Here is a 21,818-nt window from a genome sequence, read left to right on the forward strand (position 1 = left end):
TATATGTCCTCATTCTTAAAACATCATATGTACACGATGCAGTACTTTACACTTTCAACTTTTTCCACACTTATTTTTTTTTTACATTGCAACCACAAAACTAAATGCATCATCATCATCATCATCATCATCATCATCATCATCATCATCATCAGTTAATAGAACCAAAAGCATTTAAATCGAAGAAAAAAGGATATAGCCAAGATAAAATCACAAGTCATCGAATCAAAAAAACATGTTTGAAAGAACTGAAAAATAGTCTGAACACTCAAAATGTAAAAGCATGATTACAATGTTATAAAGTAGAATCAGTATGGTGGCTTCAATATACAATGTGTAACTTCAGAGAAAGCAATTAGGCTTAGAATGGACAAGTCAAACCATCAATAAAATACTCTGGAACTCATGAAAGTCAGAATTTAAAAAATACAGTATTGGAAATTAGAACACTGACTTTGATCCAGTGCAGAAATATTTTGGTAAATATTTGCCCATGAGGACGGATTTAACTATGTACGACTAACACTATCAGTAAAAGACACACAGTCGTCTTCCTTTTTTAACAAAAGGTTGAGCTCACCAAACTTCTGTGTTTCCCAGAGGATGGTCTCCGTTCACAGGCACTTGTAAACTCACAAGGCATCATCAATAGACAGAGACAGAAAACACTCAACCATAGTCTGACTGACCTGGTAACGGAGGCGTTGTCTGAGTTTAGACCAGAGCAGTGGTGAGAAAACGCTGCCATGAGAAAGAGGCTAGCGCATTGAGAGGCAGTGGGGTACAATGTCTCACAAAGGGACTCAGTTGATGCAGTTTGGTATCAGCTACCATTTTTACTTTTAGAGTCCTGGGATGAAGAAAATGAACACATCTGTTATGCTGGTAAATTAGATTCTCACAATGCGACAAAATTGAATTAATTCATAATTGGGAATTTTATTACATTTTTTTTATGGAATCTGAATACTTGCTTTGAAGGAGTAATTTGTTTTCAAGCATTAATGTTGCTGATGCAGATTTTCTATAAACCAGAGATTAAAAACATTATATTGCAATAGAATAATCTGACACTGAAGCAATTTGTGCAATCCATTAGTTTCTTTAGCACTGCTCAGTTCTGTATCATTAATGGCCGAATGGCATAAATGGCCATATGTGACTAGAGCTGAAGGTTGCAGACAGTGTGATAAAGGATGACTACTTTAAACTACCTTGAGCAAAATCATAGGCAAAGGAACTGTCTTTAAATATATTAATTAGTTTTCTTACTGTGCAGAGTGCCAGTTTGTCTTAAAAATTTCAAGTAGACTACCTTTCATGCTTTTAAAAAGGTATAAGAGGCACACACAAAATTTATATATGTGTGTCATAATAATTGTTTTTGTTAGACTCCAATGCAGACAATGGACACACAGGAACAGGAAGGTTAATAGTTTTATTGTGGAGAAGTGGCATTTCAGGAAAGAGTGGGGCACTAGCAGGGCCTCTCTAGGAGGGAAGGTGGGTGATTATTAATATTACTGGAGGTTGGATGAGACAGCAAGGAGAGGCGACATGGAAAGTTTTCAAGGTAAATAAGTTCTACCTTCAGATCCGATTACCACTTGAGGTGAGGGAATCATCTGGTGTCTGCCTTGGGGAAACCACTCCTCTTAGTATCGCTTCTGACTGCTGCCTGATCAGCTCTAGTCCTGCCCGCCACAATCTGCGTAGAGAGAGGTTTTTAGGAGAAACACATCCACCGCTTTGACACAGCTCAGAGAACCCAACATTGAGTGCATTCTGTAAAAAATGTCAACACGTGGTTTCTGAGATGCCAGTGTATCAAAAGTGCTGATGTTGCAATGTCAGAGAAGAAATGCAAAGAAATTGGTTTGTTAAAGAAATTGCTTTGCTCAGCAGGCCAATATTAGGTTCCATATTAAGCTGCTTGTGTCATTCACTCTGAGATTTTGAACATTAACAGAAAGGCTCTGAGTCCACACAGGAAAGATTGGTGATCAGTATGACTACAAAAATTCCACTTCAAAATGCCAGATGATGTGACTGCAAGGAGCAGGGCATGCTTCACCTTAACAGCTGAATTACTAACTGTTACCTATTGAGAAATGTCACATTCTTCTCAGTGTCTTGTGAGTTTCTGACAGTTATCAGAAAAGGGTGCCAGATTTTTCAATAAATATTTAGTCTCATTATCTATTTAATGAATAACAACATTGTGTCATAATAAAAACCCACCTGCAAAACCTTGAGATGATGTGTGACATGCAGCACCTTATGAAACTCAAGGTCAATTTCTCATATGTATTTATCTCTAATCTGAGTGCAGTATCAGCAGGAAATTGAGTTTTCAAATTATATGACACACATAATTCACTGCTCACTGTCTATCACTGTTCTGAGTTAATATATCAAGAGAAGGTAATGTCAAACTGTGACAAAGAGATTTTACATTTTTGGTAAGAAACAAAGCTGATAACAACTCATGTTACAGATGTTTATCTCCCCCTTTTTCAGAGAAGTCGGACAACAGTTGCTATTTTATGCATGACGCTTCATTGTTGAAAATAGCAAGTTGATTTGACTCTCCATTGTTGATGTGCCACAATGTTCTCTACTGGAAAATCCTCATTACCTCAGAAGATTTTAGCGTGTCCTGGTGAATCATCAAATGATTCATTCCTGATGATTACTTTTCCTGTAGAACCAATGCAACGATCTCAATCAACTCAAAATGTTAACATTAAACAAAAAAAATGAGGAGCTGGGAATATACTGAATGACATCTGAGCACATTAGCCAACAGCACACGTGCAGTTGGCAAATGTGCAAATGTGCTCAAATTTCATTAAGTTAAATCAAAACATATTTTTTAATAATTTATCCACTTTCTAGGAGAAAGAGTACATAAGCAATGCAAAATTAGCAAAAAATAAAATAAAAAAAAGTTAACATCTTTAATGTTTAGTATTCAGTATAACCACCGTCCTTTTGAACTACTTGATGCAGCTGATCAAAGGAGTAGGTGAGATTAACTTGCAGGAATGCGGTCTAACACAACATGAAAAAAAAATTACGTTCTACACTTTCGTCTTGTTGTCTGGTGGCAAAGCTGCAAGTAGAATCAGTGGAGACTCTAATTTCTGCAGCCCACATGAAGCCCGTTTTCATAGCCAAGTGTTGTTTTGATTCATACGGAAAGGCCTCTGCAACTGATAGAACTGTTGGGTGTTACTGAAGACAAAAACACTGGGAAAATGCCCATGCTAGAGTGCTGTATGACGATCTTCTTCTGTAGAAAGTGCAGTGTATTATGAACAGGTTAGGGAAACATGAGACTGGTATTTGTGTTATATATAGCATTGTTTGAATAAATGTAATAATTAGCTTATCGGTATCAACATTTACTCACTCGGCTGTGATCTCAGTTTTGGTTGGGAATTATGATTTCACTACATAAAACTAAGACAAATTACCTTTAGCTAGTTCTTCATTTATACATGCAAATGTGATGTAGCGTGTTAAATATTCGCTTCAATATAATTTTATTGTCAGCGTATCATAATAAAAAAAAATGTCGCACAAAAAAGCAATAAAGATTAATTGGAGTGTGAATAAACTAACAATTTAAAAGTGACAGAGTGAAAACAAAGTGAGACATTGAATTAATTTATTTGTTCATATTACATATTTACACATAAAAATCTAATCTGGCATGTTTGAGAAGGTTGATGTATAAACTCATATATCCTGTTATCCAATTAGAGAAGTCAATTTAACAACTATACTGCCTATTTTAACACATCTATCTATCTATCTATCTATCTATCTATCTATCTATCTATCTATCTATCTATCTATCTNTCTATCTATCTATCTATCTATCTATCTATCTATCTATCTATCTATCTATCTATCTATCTATCTATCTATCTATCTATCTATCTATCTATCTGACAGAAGTATTCTGTCAGATTTCTTTTACAAGAGTGGTTAAGGTAACCATTACTTCAACTTGAAGATTTAGGATATTTTTAAAAAAATGCTCTGATCATACTTAGTACAATAAAAGAGTAATGGATTTAATGACTCTTTAAACAAGAAGGTTTGCCTATATTTGTGGGGCATGCTGTAAATTAATGGGTTGACCATTGGGACATGGTGTACTTTGCTTATTCTAACAGACTACACAGACAAACTCTAGATTTTCTAACAGAACAGGTCTAAAACATTTATGTCTGTTTTTTAAAAAAAATGTACACAAAGAGAGAGAACAGCACTTTCCCTAAGATGTTAAAGCTAGGCTTTAGGCGATTAGAATTCAGTCTGTGATCAGTTCTGATCACAGACTCTCTGTACTCCATGTGCTTCCCGTCCTGAACAGGTTTCGCATGAACTTTAACACCAAATGGTGTTTGCGTGAGGGTAATAAAAAGAGAGAGAAGAATAAGGAGACAGAGGGAGGAAGAGGGAATGTTAGGGTGTAGGCTGCATCTTCGACCAACGGGAGTTGGCATTCCCATGCAGAAGAGACAAAGGAGGGAGGGGGGCGGGAGGCGGTGGTGAGGAGGTAGACGGTGGGGAGCAAAGCGTCGAAGAGCGAGGTAAGGCAGAGCTCATTCAGTGGGAGCGTTGAGCTGCAGGAACTGCTCGGATTTTACTGGCAGAAAAAAAAGGAAGCCCCTCTGGTGTGTGAAGCGCTCCTGTCCCGGACCGCTGTGCGCTCTGCAGCTCGTTGTGGCTCACCCAGTCTGAAGCGGATGCGCTTATAGAGCCTGCACACCAAACAAACAACAACAACAAAAAAAAAAAACTTTCCCATCGTGGTTCCCAGCAAAGGTAAGATGCTTTTTTTTTTAAATGTTTTTTGTTTTTGTTTTTGTTTCATTTTATCATGCAAACAACAGAACGCTTTTTACTGTAGATTATGGAGGGGAAAAAATGTTTTAATCGTGATTTAAACTGTTTTACAGTTAAACACCAGAAGTTAAATTTTAGCCATTTATTCAGGTGCACATGGGCAGCATTACTGACGTTAACATTTTCATTCTGAAATGAGCATGGGGTTGCAATGCTACATTGACAATTGACTGCAGACACAACAAATAAATAGAAACATGCTGCAAAGAAAAGTCGTACAGCGCAGACTACCAAGGTTTTATTAACCATAATAAGCCATATGAAAAAAAGTGCAAGTATTTCTGTCATAATTTTTAAATTTCAAAAAAGAGGTGCATGCCGAAGTTTAAGCAACGTATGAAATAATCAAGTTATGTGTTTTTTTTTTGTTTTGTTTTTTTAAAAAGGACAAAATGTGCATTCCGGTTAAGACTGCAGCCGCTGGCCAACATTAATTGCAACACCGAGAGATGCAAAATCTTGTCTTTGGGTAATTTTGTGGCGTTTTACTTCTTTAATCATGGTAAAATCTGGTACCTAAATAAGGATTTGCTTCAGCAAAAACGCAAGTAGGCTATGAATTAGCTGTCAACAAGTTGCTTCGAGCTAAATTCGGAATTGATAGTGTTTACATTTTGGCCACTTGATTAACCCGATAGTTGAAAGACCATAGATTCATGTGGACTTTAATGGTTTAATAAACTAAATGTGTGAATTACAACGCAAATCTAAAACATTATATTTTGAAACAGGGTTTTCAATATGCATTTTCTCCTGTACTGTATTTCTTATGCCATCGGAAATGAATACAACTTCCTGTTTTTTTTTTGTTTTTTTTTTTGTTTTTTTGCAAATTAATGGCATGATGTAAAGGAATTCCCTTTTTCTGTTGCCCTCCATATTTACATCTGAGAAAACCAAAAGTTACAAACATCGCTTCTTTTTGTGCCGTGGTTGCGCCACCCATCTCCCGAGCCAATCATCGCAGTCCTTTTTCTTTTTCGTATTAAAACTCATGCATGCTCAATAAAACGCACTCACGGAAACAGGCACTTTTTCAAAGGTACCATCAATGTCACCATGGAAACCAAGTCTCTTGGCACCTTGAGTTGATTGCCTTCTGCATCTTGGCTTGTCTGGAAAGCGTTTCTGGGCAGGCGCTTGCAGACGCTCCTGTGAACTGTGAGTCTCGGATAAATGATGGATTTCAGTGCACATGTTCCTCTGGTGGTGCAGGCTTCAAAACGCGGTTTGTGTCGATATTGTCAAGGGGAAACCCTGGCCTTTAAGGGGGATTCTGCACAGCAGTGTCCATGCAGCTAACACATTTCTTTCCAGAGGCTGCTGTCTATGTTGCATTTCTAACCTACATGAATGAACACAGCAGACATTCAAATCAAGTTCAGACAGACTGCAAAGCGCAATGAGTCACTTAACAGTAAGCATGTTCTGAAACATCCAAGCATAACAGCTTGCAGCATGAACAGTTGCTACATACATTGACAGCAGTCCTATTGAGTATGTTTTGCATATTTTCAATATTCATTTGCACCAGAGCCAGACCCAAAATTGTAGGAGGCCCAAAGAAGAACTGCATTTGGGACCCCACTTCCTGTCGAGCCCAACAAGCCACCACACTGCCTTTTTCCCTTCAGCATTTTACGCAACACGTTTTAACTACTGAGCCAACAATGAGTTCAAATGACTATATCCAATGCTTTATGTTTGATAGTTACATCTTTTGCTTCATACTAATGACCTCTTCAGGTAATGTGCTCATTTATATCATGTTGTTTTTTTTTTCTTTTTCAAATGTGATTGTAATGACAGTCAAATCAGATGAATGTTATAAACATGGCTGTGAAAGAACGATTGCTACAGGGTAATTTATTGAGAATCTGTAGAAGCATGCAACACAGGTTCCCCCAGCTCANTTGTTGTTGTTTTTTTTTTTCAAATGTGATTGTAATGGCAGTCAAACCAGATGAATGTTATAAACATGGTTGTGAAAGAATGATTGCTACAGGGCAATTTATTGAGAATCTGTAGAAGCATGCAACACAGGTTCCCCCAGCTCAAACACAAATAGTAGAAATAATCAAATTAACTTTCTGACCCTTGAAGTAATTTTTTTTTACCTGTGGGGGTTTTCTCTGTGTTCATTAACATGTCCTTCAAGACTATTACTCTACAGCCACCAGGGGGCATTTACATCAGACTGATCAAGATTTGCCCAGAAAATAAACAATCTGTAAAGTTAAGTAGATCAGAGAACATTATTTTGTGGGAGACTGAAAATGCAATTTCTTTTTACTGTTCTGTGCTACGAGTAATGTTGTTCAAGTATAGTGGCTGCAACATACGGAATACATTTGGGACTAAAGCAAATACATGTCAGAGCAACATGCCAACACCTGCAGGGCCCTGAAAGATTGATAACATCACCACACGTTTCCACCCATTTTATATGGCTGTTATCCATCAGTCATTTTGTACTGGTATTTCTGTTGTTGTGATGTTTCATAAGATGTTTGAAAATAACTGCTGCAGAAAGTTTGCATGAAATTATATATATATAAAAAAAATAAAAAAAAACAGGTTACAAATAATGCATGCTCATGTTCTTTGTTTTATTCATTGCTCCTTCAGTACAGTGTTGTTCCTTGAAAAATATCAATCCAAAAATAATGTGGAAACACTTCTGAAGTGAGATTATACCAGTGGCAGACGTGTGTGTGTGTGTGTGAGAGAGAGTGTGAGAAAATCACTGTGTGGGAGGGATAAATTAAAAGATTAAAATATGGAAAAGAAAGGAAACAAAACCATGAAATTGTTTCATTAGTCTTGTGTACATAAATCACAGACTAGTAGAGCAAATAATTGAGGAAAAAAGGGTGGGGACTGTTATTCTTGAGGCACTTTGTGTGACTAAACTATCCTGCCTTTGGGCAAATAGCCAGAAGATGGAATACATGTTACCTGCCAGCAAGTGCAGTCAAAGCTCTCTTCTCAATGGTGGGAGGGAGGTAGATGGTGGGTATTTAGCTGGGAAACTGGGAGAGAAAAAGACAGTAGAAGTAGGAAAAAAGAGGTGAGAATCCAGGTGAAATAGACAGTAGACCCAGCAGGGGCACAGTCTCAGAGATGTGTGAGCTTGGGCAAGTATACGGATGTGCATGGCCATTCATGGGGCTTCACTGTGGTCTTGTTGGCAGTCTTTTTTGCATCCAGTGTTTGAGTAATCCTCCTGGGAACACACAGAAGCTGCCAAAGTACCATCCAGCTCCTCTGTTCACTCTTTCCTTGCTCGTCTATCTCTGCCTCTCTATTTTTTTCTGCTTTCTCAGTATCCTATCATTTAATTCCTTTCTAATTACCTTAATATCATTCAGTTTCACTTGCCTTTTCCCCCTCATCACTGTATTCTGGTTGTGCATCTTCCCAGTGATGAGAAGAGGGTGATTCACACTCTTATGGTCTTGCCTATAGAATCAGCATATCGTTTCTCAGAGAGCTTGGACAGAGTGAGGCCATTCCCATGGACTGACCAAACACAGAGCCTTCCCTTCACTTCTGTATGACTGCGCAGGAACAGACACATAAGCATTCACCAGTGGGGGCTGCTGCTGGGCGGCAAAACGACAGATCTCAGCTGGCTGTGGTTGAAGCGTCTCTTCAGTTTCACTATGAGACAGCGACATAAACAGTAAAAAAAACCAAAAACAAAGCATGAGTATCTTTAGCCATGCATGTTTACAGATTTTTAAAATTGATTTTAGGTAAACTATAAATATTTTAGTGAAAAAGCATCGCATATTAGGGAGTAAAGTTTTGAATTTTCTTTTAGTGTGGGGTTAAAAGTCTCTGTCATATAACATAATTTATGGGTTTCACATTCCTAGTCTTTCTATAAAAAAAAGTGGAATTCTGAAAGCATAGGTTTAGATTGTTGATGCATTCCTCAACAGACTGCTGCAGGCTATATAGGATTTTTTTTTTTTCTCTCAAGGTAGACACAGGTCAAGAATACCACTCTAATAATAATAATAGCCTGCACGTTTTTCAAAAAGGTTGGGGCTTCAATAGAAGGCCAACACATGTTGAAACAAACTATGTATAGTCAGGACCCAAAGTATGTATGCTTCTTTAAGATTTAAGATTAAAGTATTGCTTTGATTTTACTAATATGCTTGTTTTGACCAGGACTGACTGGACTACAATAGATTACCTATGGAGATTGCAACAGATTAGGGGGATGGCAATGAGGTCTTCCAACTTCAAACTCATCACCAGAGATAAATGATCAAACTTAAATTGGAAACATGAAGTATGGCAAACACAAGAAGTGTCTTTTTACTGCACTGCCAATATATATATTTTTAATTGATTATTAGGAAGAGTTTAAATCATGTTCATCGTGCCATTTTATTAATTAAATGTAAGCAAAAGACATGTATTGTTCTTTTCAAAATTGATATATCTTTTGCTGCCCTGCAACAGACTGGCGACCTGTCCAGGGTGTACCCCGCCTCTCGCCCGGAACGTTAGCTGGAGATGGGCACCAGCACCCCTCCCGACCCCACTGAGGGACAAGGGTGTTCAGAAAATGGATGGATGGATGGATATATCTTTTGCAATTGTTTTGTCTTTGGAGAGGCTTTTGTCTCATTTCTTATTAACAGCAAACTTCTAAACTAGACTCAAAGAATTTTAAACATGTATCTACAAGGGGTGTAAATAAATTAGATGATGTTTTTTTAAGTACTGAAAAAAAGTTCTGCAGAGTTTTAGATAGGTGTACTAGTTTTAGATCTAACAGGAATTATGGAATTATGTGATTAATCCCTATTTGTGCATTGAATAATATGCTCATAACTTATATCAGATGTTCGTGGTGCATTGTTGGTTGATACAAAGTTTTGGACTTGAACTTAGCTTTCTGTATCAGTAAGTCTGCCATATTTTTCCTCTCTCATATTCAGTTGTGGTGGTCAATGTGGACTTAGCACTGCATTCATAGCATATATAGCGCAACAAACAAACCTTCTAGAAAATCTTCCCGTTTCATAATATTTTTTTTTAATTTATTGATATTTATTGATACTCTTGTTGAACAAACAGTAGAGAAAATAGTAATAATACTGTCAAAATCTTTTTTTTAAAGTCACTTATTGGAATTTATCAAGAAAACAACAAATCAGGATTCTTATGATATATTTTTTTTTACAATAAATAATGCTATGAGAAATGCCCAACCCTAATATGATAAAACATTTTTATAGACCTATGTAAAAATCACTGCAGGATCAATGTTAAGATCCTGGTGTAAAATAAGTGTGCTTCAATAAGTACCTAGTGCTCCATTTTTTTCCCCAAGTGTGATTTTCAGTTTGGTGTGTAAACAGACAAAATAGTGTCAACTCCTGGTGTTCATGCTTAGGAAGAAAGAAAAATCAGATTTTTCACTATTTGATCTGCTAATCACTGATCAAAACTGCTCATGTGAAAACTCATTGATGCATCCATAGTTTGCTACTTCTGCATCCTTTTTTTTAATTAGCCAATTTCCCGTTTTTCCCCTTTTTGTAGCTTTACGCACGTAGCATATAATGTTTACAATTGATATCATACATGAATTTACACGCAGGGGGAGTCTGAAAGGGATAGAGTCAACATTTATTGATATTATTCCCATCCACCTTTTCAACACCGTTGCTGTTCTCCTCTGAAATCCCCAAACCGCCCACATCCTATTGGCACCTGCTACATTGGAATTCAGGTCAGCAGGGGGGTGTCACGAAATTGCTCACAGAGTGATTGGTAAGGCGTAGAGGAGGCAGAACGGAAAGAGGGTGGAGGGCGGGGGTCTCATATTTGTTTTTCCCCTCTGTTACTAAAGGCCATGCCACTGTAAATAATCAGCCCATTGTGCAGCAACAAAGGAATTATAATGAAAGCACATGAAGAGATTTGTTTGAAACAAAAGGTTCATCTGAACAGTTGTCACAAGATTCAGTCTGACAGATTCACACTGGTTGTCACATAGAGCAGCCTTTAGTGTATGCCAGGGAACTGTGAGCTTTAAACATGTTGTCCGAACCGAAAATGAGAAAGATGATAAACAGCCTTGCTTTGATCCTAGAAACAGAGGTAAGCTGTGAATAGGGGTCTGTTTTGCAGAATCAAAAGGCATAATAACGTTTGAAACAGAGACACGGGTTCTGCTTTTCATAGTTTGCATCCATGCAAAGATATTTAGAGAATTTATTTTATCCAGTATAGTGCAATAGTAAGTCAAGGAGAGACTTGACTTACTATTTACAGTAAAGACCTTTACAGGAAAAGAAGAAAAAATGTGATAAAGCCAAGAAATAGCAAAATTAAAGCATAACACTAAAAAAAAAAAAAAAAAAAAGTGTTAATTCCAAATCAAGACATTTTAACATCTTAGACATGATTGAAAACTGACAAAATAATATTTGACCTCTATGGAAAGGCTTTACTAATGTTTTTTTAGTCTTGATTCTTCCAGAGCTGAGCAGCATAGAAACAAAAAAAATAATAAAAGAAAGCTATTCTATGCCCTGGTTTGACTAGAAACATTAAAAGTGGTCCAAGTATTAAGTCTTGAGGAACCACCAGTGACATCACGTTCACTCAGATTTCCGATTGCTAATTGGCACAAAGTTGTCACTTTCATTTAGATCTGAGTAAATCTAGCACAATACCAATCACATTCAATATTCCAGCCCGTCAGTCAGTATGTTACAATCAGCTGTGTCAGCACTGAGATCCTTGAATATTTAGATTAACTGCCTATTCAGCTATCTATAGCCAGGTCTGTTCAATAATTGCCCTGTATTTATTAGTCATCCAGATTAAATTCTCTACTCGTATGCAGATTGATAAGAAACAGAGGTACAGTGATAGACACTTTGCCATATCAATTCTTCAGGTGTATTTGGAACTCTGTGAAAAAAAAAAAAAAACTTGCTTAATGAAGACGACAACTCTCCCATCACCACTACCGAGTTTTGTTGCTCTCCTCACTCCCTCTTCCTTGCAGTCTCACCCTTCTTCCTTTCCATTTCTCCCTTTTTTTTCTTCCTTTTCCACAAATCCTCAATTAAGTGCGCAATGGGCCTCAGAGGCAGGTTTGTGTGCATCTTTTGTTCAGACTTGGGGAATCGACAGGCATTAATGTTCTCTTGAGTACGTAAATAGCCTGAGCTGTGGGAGAGCAAGGCAGGGTTGTCAATTGCCCGCTTAATCTCAGAGAGCTCCATCACTTTCAGACATTTTAGGAAGCCCACATGGGACATGCATGAGAACGTCGGCTCCAAACTCAATGGCCACATAAGAAGCAGTAACCTTTAGCAGCCATGTCCACCCCTTCTTCTCCCTCTCTCACTGTTTCTCTGGCCTGCTACTCTTAAAGTCCATCACCCTCATCCACCACCTCTCCACCAAAAAAAAAACAAAAAACACTAGCCTTCACCCCTTCTACTCACTCGCATAGACCCCTGACCAATCCACCCTTTCCATGAGTGCTGCTCCCCACTGATCGGCCTATCCCATTCTGACAAGCTCCAGTTGATAGACCCTACACTGTAGATCTGTTTACCTCAACCACTTGTCCAGTGGAACACACAACAGTGCCGTTCACTGCCTGTTTGTCAGTCCTCTTTTCAGAAGTAAAAGAGGAGAAGAGAGGAGGGGGAGTTGCAAAAACAAAAAAAACGGAGGAAACAATTAAGTTTTCCCTCCTCCCTATGAACCCCATGTTAGCAGTTTCCCAGCTCTGGATTCTGTGAACCAACTTGGAGTCCAGTAAAGTGGCCCATTATTCTAGCAGAGCTGGCGTGTTCCAAGAGCGGCTTGCCTCAATGGCTGATGAACACAGAGAGGGGTTTGTTAGAGGGTTTTGGCTCGGCACATAATTCACTGGTTAATTGGGAACTCTATCTATCTATCTATCTATCTATCTATCTATCTATCTATCTATCTATCTATCTATCTATCTATCTATCTATCTATCTATCTATCTATCTGATTGACATATATGATTATTCAGTGACTGAGACTGTATTTCTGTCTTGTCTGAAGATTAAAGTATAACTGGGATTTGAAGGAATTTGCTGGCCTGAAATCTCTGCTAAAGCTGACTTCACCATCTTTTGAAAGGAATAAGATGTTCAAACTCAAGGGATTTCCCCGTGACTGAAATCAAACGATGGCAGCATGTGGAACATATTCTTGTTGAGATCAGCTTGATGCTGATTGTGGCTGCCTGCGTCAAATCATCATCAGACAGTAGAAAAGCCAATGAGAGCATAAAAAAAAAATAAAAATAAAAAAATAAAAAAATCAATGAACTGAGGTACAACAAAGGTTCCCCTTATGCATTCGTCAAGATTTTGCATGTTATTACCAAACATTGTTTTAGTTGCTCGTGGACAAATGTGACGTGATTCTTTTAGGAAAGTGCCCCTGCATCCTGCATTGTGTGTGTGTTATTCTAAGGGATCAAGTGCTTGGAAGCAGGCCGAGACATGACCAGACAGCGCCCCATGTTGAAAATCTTACGTCTTTCAAACATGCAAACAAGGGGACTTGTTGAGGTGCTGCAGTGTGGAAATAACATGTTAAGCATGTGTTTATCTAAGAGGGGATAAACACTCTTAGATACCTATTTACCTATTTTACCAAAATAGGTAAAAAGAGTGATGTAAGCAATAAGAGAGGCCCATATTGCAGAGCCAGTGAAAGAGATAGATTGGACAGTTGCACTTTGATAATTTCCAGCTTAAGTCCACTTTAGTTAACATTAATGATGTAAGATTTCCTTCACCAGGATACTAGAAATAGAAAATCATCTGACTGGAAAATAAATTGGAATTATTAGTGTCTATGAACTATAACACAGGCCTACAGATGCTACAATCTAATATTCATCAATTATTTATATTGGTTATCCTATTCCCCTAGCCTGGCCATTGCTTTCCTGTGCAGTTCTTCTCTAGAAAATTCTCACTTACAGCACAGTCTGGGCTTTTCTCCCTTTTCTTGGATTCTCTTTGGTAGATTTTCCACCGGGTCAATCAGCAAACAGAATGATACGTTCTGTTTGCTGTGACTGCCTGAATGTGTAAGAAGTCACAAACCATGTTGATTTTCTGTGCTGTTTTAGAATTGTAGTCTGCCTGTAGTTTTAGCAATGGTAGAGGAGGAAGTCAACAAAGCTGTTCAGTCTGTATTGGCCACATTTCCAAGTATTGAATTCAAAATAATAGCCACCTTGTTTGGAATGGCACTTATGTCTTTGCAGTGGAGGTTGATTGAGGCAACTCACAGTAAGCATTCATAGCGTTGAACTGACATACTACATATGTCATGGACAAACGTTAGTCATTGGGTAAAATGTAAAACTTCAACATGCTCCACTCCTCCAGGAAGTAGATGTGTATCAATTGTCGAGAGCCCATAGCCTCTCTATAAGCAAATAGCATAGGATCAGCAGCTGGATTTTACCAGGCTGCTATCTTCTTGAAGCCTAAACATCACTATGTGCCACAGTTAGTGGCAAGCATTTCCAACACATAGTTGGCTCTTGGTCCAGCAATGATCAGAAACCTATTTTTGTTGCATAAATGTCAGAGGTGTGTACACACCTCTCCTACACACAGGTGTGTAGGGAGAGAGTTCATTAGGTTTAATTTGCGGATGTAATGAGCTGCGTGTGTGTTTGCAGGAATGGCCTTTAGTCAAAACTGTGGGGGGTGTGAGGAGAGCAGGCCATGGTGACTGCTTCTGGCTGTGCTTAGCCCCTTATGGCTCTGTTGTTTAATTAGACAGAGAGCATCCAACCTATTTTACTCCACCTATAAGCGCTGCTCAGCATAACTGCAATCTGACTTGTCCACCTTCAATAGTATCAGACTGAGACTTAGGATCCCTGATGACAACGTTGCATTGCAAATGTGTGCGTATGAATTTGCATTCATATTTATGGGAAAGATTGCACTTCAAGTGTGATGGATTATCTACATGCATTTAAATCTGAGAGTGTTGAATCTGGTGATGTATGAAACAAGATCTAAGATCTATGAAGCGTTACACTGCGCCCGCTGTCCTACACAGATGTTAATGTTTCATGTAACTACAAATAACCTGGCAACTTCAAAGACAACCCCCTTATCTAACCTTCACCACATTTTTCTCTAGGTTGCATCTCCATTCATTTGTCTCCACTGTCCCTTAGCTAAGCAAACTGTCTTTATTTTACCCCTTTTTCATCAACCCGCCTCCGCACACAAACACTATTCCTCCTCTTTGTTTGCACTTCATTCTTGCTGTTTCACTCCTCTCTTATCTTCCTGTCATTCCCTGTCAATGACATATTGGGTACTTGTGGAGAGGGATGTGGTGGTCTTGCCTTACTGACTGATTTAATGAGCTCCTGTGGGGATCAGGCCGAAGCCATCAAAAGCGGTGTGCAGGGATATTGCATGTTCTGTCAAGCGGAGGCAGGTTTGCTAGTGACAGTTTAATGACTTGGTTCATAAACTGCAAGTTTGGGCAGCTGTAGAAAGAGATGCTTATACAGTATGGGAAATCTCAAGTTAGTGTACTGTGTGATTTTGTTTTTCTCTGCCTCTCATCTCCAGCCTTTGTGTGGAAGTGGCAGGGGCAGGGAGACAGAGCTTAGATTCGAGCAGCAATAAAAATCTTTTAGCGTCTGCTTAGAAGGACCCAGATGATGGGCATCACAGATAAGTCTCTTTAAAAGCAGAGAGAGGACAGGGTTAAGGTTGTAAATGCTGAAGCAGGGCATATAAATGTCAGATGTTTAGGAAAAATGTGAAGCAGTGGCTGCTCAACTGATCTTCAACAGTGAAGCTGAATTATTTTCTGAGATGCATGCCATTAAAGACAAGTCTATCTCAGATTAATAGCAGCCCCCTGACAACGGCTTGTCATCATACACTGATGGGGCATAATTACAGTGAGACTGGTAGCATCTGATAGACTGACAGACCCTCTGTCATGATTTCCTCTTTATGAACACAGAAAGTTTTGCTGGGTGAGGAGAAAACTCCTGAAAACTCCATCTTTGGATTTTTAAATATGATAAAAATTGAAAAATTTTTAAAGGAGAGTTTCTGCAAGTTTCAACTGCAGTCACTAATCAGTGTAGGCCTGGGCTGGTATGGGATTCTCATTGTGCAGTAATCTTGATTACAGTGACCACAGATATACAGGATCATCTGTTTTTACATTCATTTTACTCGGAAATGTAACATGTGGTTGAATGATTTAACTGCATGGTTTGTACACCGTGTCTTTCTGTATTTATTGCTATTGGAAATATCGCCAAACATTTCAATTTTTGCATTTTCAGTATGGAGAATGCATGTTTCATTTCGTTAGAGAAAGCTTTATTCACTCTGGCTGCATTTATCACTCTTTTCTGTCTCAATAAACTGACATTTAAATCATGGGAATGATTTGAAATAGCATTTTTGCAGTTTTGAAATTGTCAGTGTTTATAAATCGTTTGGATATCTTGGTACATGGCCTATCACTTGTACTGCCATAACAAAAATCCACCCATGCTATCAAATACATGGGATAAAAATAATACAAGATTCAAGTAAAATGTTTACAAGGCAACGCAAAAAGAAACAATTTCAAAAATGCAAATGTCTAAAATGAGAGGTTGTGTCATAGGCCATCAGTGAGATCAAATGCCAACATACAATCTTCTTTCGCTAAAAGCAGCTTAATCTGTGCTTAAGTCAGAGCGATCCATGCTGATATGAATCAGAACACAAAATAAGGATTTTTTTTCCCTACAAAGAAGAAAACAAGTATTATAATTCTGAAGTCCTGTCAAAAAATGTATTGTATTCTTATGCCTATTTTTTGGGGGGACACTCACTTCCATCAGTGTAATTTGAATTCACTGGAATTCAGTTCATTTATAGAATGCCAGTTTACAATAAATGTCTTCTCAAAGCTCTTAACAAATCTTAAGATCTTAACTTCTGTCACACATACATTTCAATTTCTCCTAGTTATCAAACAGTAGAAGACTGAGACAACATAAAGAGAAACAGAAGAGCTGCTGTAGTAGTGCTTTCTATGTTAATGAAAAGTAAAAAAGATAATAGCAGGGGTTTTTGGCAGCTTTTTCTCAGCCAGTACCCCCTTCAACAAGGCATTACATCCAGAGTGCCAGTCCAAATGTAGCTTCTCTGGACAGAAAAATAACAGAGAGAAAACATAAAGTTACAAGTTGAAGAAACAATAAATACAGCAAATTGAGAAGCAGTAGAAGAAAAAAGCAGAAAAGTCAATTAAAGTGGTCAGTCTGTCCTGCATCCTAAGCCTATAGTAGCATACAGAGATAGCTCAGTATAACCTAACCTAACTCCTTAAGAACAGGTCATGTAGGAGGTAGAGTCAGGTACAACTGTCTTTATGGACCAAATTTAGTATATAGTATTGAATGCAGATGAATTCAGTAAATACAAAAGGCACTTTTTGAATGGCAACAAAAGCTATCCAAACTATGAGGTAAATAATCTACCATTAACTTCTTGTGCCACCCTTGGCAGTAACAACTGTGCTGCCAAGAACTGGCAAACCTTTTTGTCATCTTGCGGGATTTCAAGCATTTTCAGCATCTTAACGGCCATGCATTTCAATCAAATATTTTAGCCTGAACTTTGATTAAACCATCTTCTTCTTCTTTTTGCTGAAATGTGATGCTAGTTTTATACCAGATATAGTGGAAGGCACACACTTTCCAAAAAGTTTCGACGTTGTCTTGTCATTTGATAAAATTGTTTCCCAAAAGTCTTGGTTGGTTGGAAAATGGGAGATGGATTTTTTCTTTTTTTTCTTTTGTCATTACTGGTGTTAACCTTGGAACGTTTTTTTACCCAGTCTTTTTATTATTGTTGAATCATGGCCACAGGCTGTAACTGAGACAAGTGAAACCTGCAGCGGTTTAGATGCTGTTCAACGTTCTGTTGTGACATTGATTTGGTAAGCTGGTCTCTCCTGTGGAGGTTCACCACTGTTCCAATACTGTAAATGTGATTCACTAGACTCCCAAAGCTATAGAACTAGCTTTGAAACTTTATCAGAGCCATTTATGTCGATTACTTTGTTTTTGTGCTTTGTTTTGAGATGTGTTGCTGTAAGAGTGGTAACCAGTGAATTTCAGCCCAGCATTCCGGAGATAATCCAAGATTTAAAAGTGTGGGTGGAGGGTGTGACTTTACTTTTTCACACAAGGCTAGGCTGGTTTGAATAGCATTATCATTTGAAAACAGCATTTTGTATTTACTCAGACTATATCTGATTTTAAAATGTGTTTTGTGATTATTAAAATCACCCAACAAAAAAAGGAAGTATTAATAAAAAGGATAAACGTGAAACACATCGAAGGGAATACTCAGGTTACAGCTGATTTTAGTTAAATAAATAAATAAATAAATAAATAAATAAATAAATAAATAAATAAAATAAAAAATCTCTTAAAATCTGTCCAATTAAATTTGGATCCCAAGTAACTAAAATATGCAATATTCCAAATGTTTTCCTAATCAGAGAGCTTGCATAATCTTAAAATTTCACTGACCATGGTGATTCATACTGAGTCAGTTGTAAATAGTACATTAAATTTTCCAAACATTTGTTGAAATGAAAAATGAAATATTTTGCTAGACTTCATACAGTAATAGTGAGAGAATCATTGCAATCCAGCAGTTTGCTCCAGCTGGATGCTTAAATAAGCAAAATAGCTTTATTCAAAGTAATGTTTGAGTGTGTCAAATTATGTCACAACACCTTCATTTATTGTTTAGTGCTTGAAATTGGTCTGATAACAATGTGTTAACATTGACCCATCGAAAATCAGTATAAAAGCAGTTTTACTTAGTGTGCAAATTTCATCAGATTTTTAATCTCCCTTGAAGGTCCACTTGGATTCGTTTCAAGAGAGCTTCCGTCTTTCAGTTTTAGAACCCTCTGTTGTAAATTTGAGATTATCCAGTTGTGTGCAGCAGTTAGTATCGACATCAAATACATATTTTGCTTTGGATGAATTTGCGTGCAGGAACATGTTTAGAGAAGGAAAGGTTGAGGTCTAACCCTAATGATTAAAACATATGTTAAAAAAATGATAAGGAATTAAGAACAAAGAGCAGTAGAGACTTTGACGGGGTATTCATTGTTGAAGCCACTTTCTGCCCAATGCGAAGTTTTTTTGTTTTTGCTGGGGAAATGCCTTTTTATCAATGAATGTACTCATCCCAGCAATTATCTCGAGATACGTGATTGAGTGAAGGAGTAACAAAGCTCCTCTTTCCTTTGGGTGCTGGAATGTTTCTCCTACTTCACATGCACCTCACAACCTGAAGGGTTTGCTGAGAGATCCCTTTTGGGAAGGACCTGGTAGGGGGTTCGGAGCTTGTGCACATCCAGAATGTGTGAGTCCATCTCTCTCTCCACTGTATTGCAAGTGGTTGTGAGGCCCAGTGGGTTGGGTGGTTGGTTCGGGGAGAAGGGGGATATATCCGGAAACTGGCCTAGATCCAGTTGTCTTTGCCTCACAGTATATTGTGATACACAAATCATGAGACTGGGCACTGGGCCTCTCGAAACACCAGTGGGAAACGCGCATTTCTAATTTACATGTATCTCTGTGCTATAAAACCTGAATTTGACAAGCATAACCGCACAACTAGTCACTTCATGGTTATTGCGTAACCACGTGTTGTATCAGTGGTGGAGTAAATATACGTAATTCATTGAAAATGCAGGAGTGCAACACCAACAATGTTCTGCTTGCAAATGTTCTTTCAATCTAGGTGATGAAATGGCTTCATATGGATGTTCCAGAGAAATATATAAGCTGAGGTGAAAATAAAGAGTGTCTGTTCGATCATTCGCTCGGGTCGTATAGCATCTGTAAGTGGTTTTTAATCAGGCTGTGTTTGTGTGCTGGATTTGTGTGACTAAAAGCTTCCTCTTTTCCCCTCATCCCCTTCCCACTAAGTCACAGAGTGTTGCTAGGACAACCCCTTGTGGTCCCTACTGCATCGCAGTGGTCCTCAATGCCAGCACTCAGGGAACCTCCTCGCACTGGGAAGGCTGCATAAAATTGGGATAATCGGCGTCGATTATGGGAGACAATGGGCTGCCGCTTCTCAAAGATTCATTCATCCTGGAAAAGAGACTGTGGAGAGAGGGGGGAACAGAGAATGGGGCGCCTTGGTCCCTCCGCTGCTCTCCCACGGTGGGCACAGGCATGACATCAGTGGCCTGAAAGAACTGGCATTCTGGACATGTCCATTACTCCCCCCTTCCTCACTATAACCTTGCTCTCCCTCCAACCCGAGCCCAACCTCCCGCCTTTTCTTGCCGCTGCCAGTTTGGATGGAGCGCTTGGCCAGGCAAGTAGGGGCCACCGCTGCTGTTTGCGTGTGAAACAAAGCCCTTCAGAGGGAGAGAGAGGAAGCAGAGAGCTTCACATGGTACCAGCCAAAAGTAGGGATGGCTGCCTCAGCCTTCCCCATCTCAGGCCCCTCTTTTGGCTGATAGATGGTGGTGTGACCCCAGTACCCCCTTCTCCTCTAGTGTCCCTCTTTCTTTCTCCTGTAACCCCTTCTTGTATGTCCCATCCTTTAGCTGTCATATCACAAACTTGCCTTATGTCCATTACTTAGAATAATCATTGTACGTCAAAGGATTTGGGTTGAGTGATTTCTCATGACACGGCCTTTGCAAAGATAAGGATGGCATTCCTCTGGCTTTTGTTGTGAGATTGGTCATTAGTTTTAAAGAGGAAATAGCTTTCCAACACATTTCCCTAATTAGAATGATGCGATGCTGCTCCACATGGTGTGAAGTCCCATGCTGCTGAGAGACTAAAGCGAAGTCAGCGTGGCACCGTCCTCACAAGAATCATATGTCGTTTGTGCTTTGCCTTCCACTGAAGTACGGGAGTTTTATGCATTAGTAGAATTACATAAATTTATATGCTGTTATGACTGACTTCAGTATGAAAAATTAGTTGTGTATGCATGTATGCAGTCAGTGCTTCAAAATCCTCTCTAATGTCATTGAGTGTTGTCCATCAGGACCTTAAAGAGAAAAAAAGAAATGAAATCCGTCGTCCATCATTTATTAACTTCTCAGCAAAATCATCCCTGACAAAGCGCTACTGTCCACAATGTGCCATTAGCAGGGATCATCATCCTCATCCTCTGCAGCCCAGACTTTCTCATGCCATCCATGGAGTTTGAAAGTATAGTCGGATGTTGGATTACAGAATCCAGGGAGTGCAGGATTCTAACCGATTTGACAATTAAGCTCATACACTGCCCCCCTCCAACTCCACTTGTACTTTTGGTTATTTATTTAGTCCCAGGTTTTATCACACGAATGCGTGTTTGTGTGCGTGTGTGTGTGTGTGTGTGTCTGTGTGTGTGTGTGTGTGTTTGTGAAGTCAGAGGGTGGGGGCGAGGTAAAAGAGGGGTTATTGCACACATCAAGATGGGGCAGTTCAGGTTTCTGTGGCTGTGATTCTGGTCCAGACTACGTCCTCTCTTCCCTCTCTGGATGCTTTGGAGCCGGGTGGGCAGCTGAGAGCGGCTAGCCGTCAGCAGACCTCTGCTGTTTTCAGCGTCGGACATTATCCACTGACACCTGCCAACTTATTGGATGGAGCACTTGTGACACAACTAATGCTTTTTTTCTGCTGATTCATCGTAAACTACCAAAGTTTGGAGATCTGCTCCTGGTAAATGTATATTGCACTAACCTCATCACCACCAGAAATGAAGTAAGTAATGAACATTTTTAATTTCAGTTGCAATATGACTTTTTCTTTTGTTCGTTTT

The 21,818-nt window shown here is 38.8% G+C and overlaps 1 protein-coding gene across 3 annotated transcripts in view; it reads left to right on the plus strand.

Moving 5' to 3' along the window:
* The first annotated feature begins 4,594 nt into the window (after nt 1–4,594).
* slc1a2b (solute carrier family 1 member 2b) overlaps nt 4,595–21,818 on the plus strand; it is a 33,851-nt gene continuing 16,627 nt past the window's right edge. The window contains exon 1 of one of the 3 annotated variants that reach the window (XM_007545478.2): nt 4,595–4,842. Coding sequence is in view for 2 of the 3 variants with exons in the window: in XM_007545477.2 (XP_007545539.1) it covers nt 21,723–21,760 (38 nt within the window). In the remaining variant the exon portion in view is untranslated. Of the gene's footprint in view, nt 4,843–21,480; nt 21,761–21,818 lie in introns of those variants that run through there. The other 2 variants (XM_007545477.2, XM_007545479.2) reach the window with 2 other exon arrangements.

This window comes from Poecilia formosa, unplaced genomic scaffold (genome assembly GCF_000485575.1).
Source record: "Poecilia formosa unplaced genomic scaffold, Poecilia_formosa-5.1.2 Scaffold13, whole genome shotgun sequence".
Classification (NCBI taxonomy): domain Eukaryota; kingdom Metazoa; phylum Chordata; class Actinopteri; order Cyprinodontiformes; family Poeciliidae; genus Poecilia; species Poecilia formosa.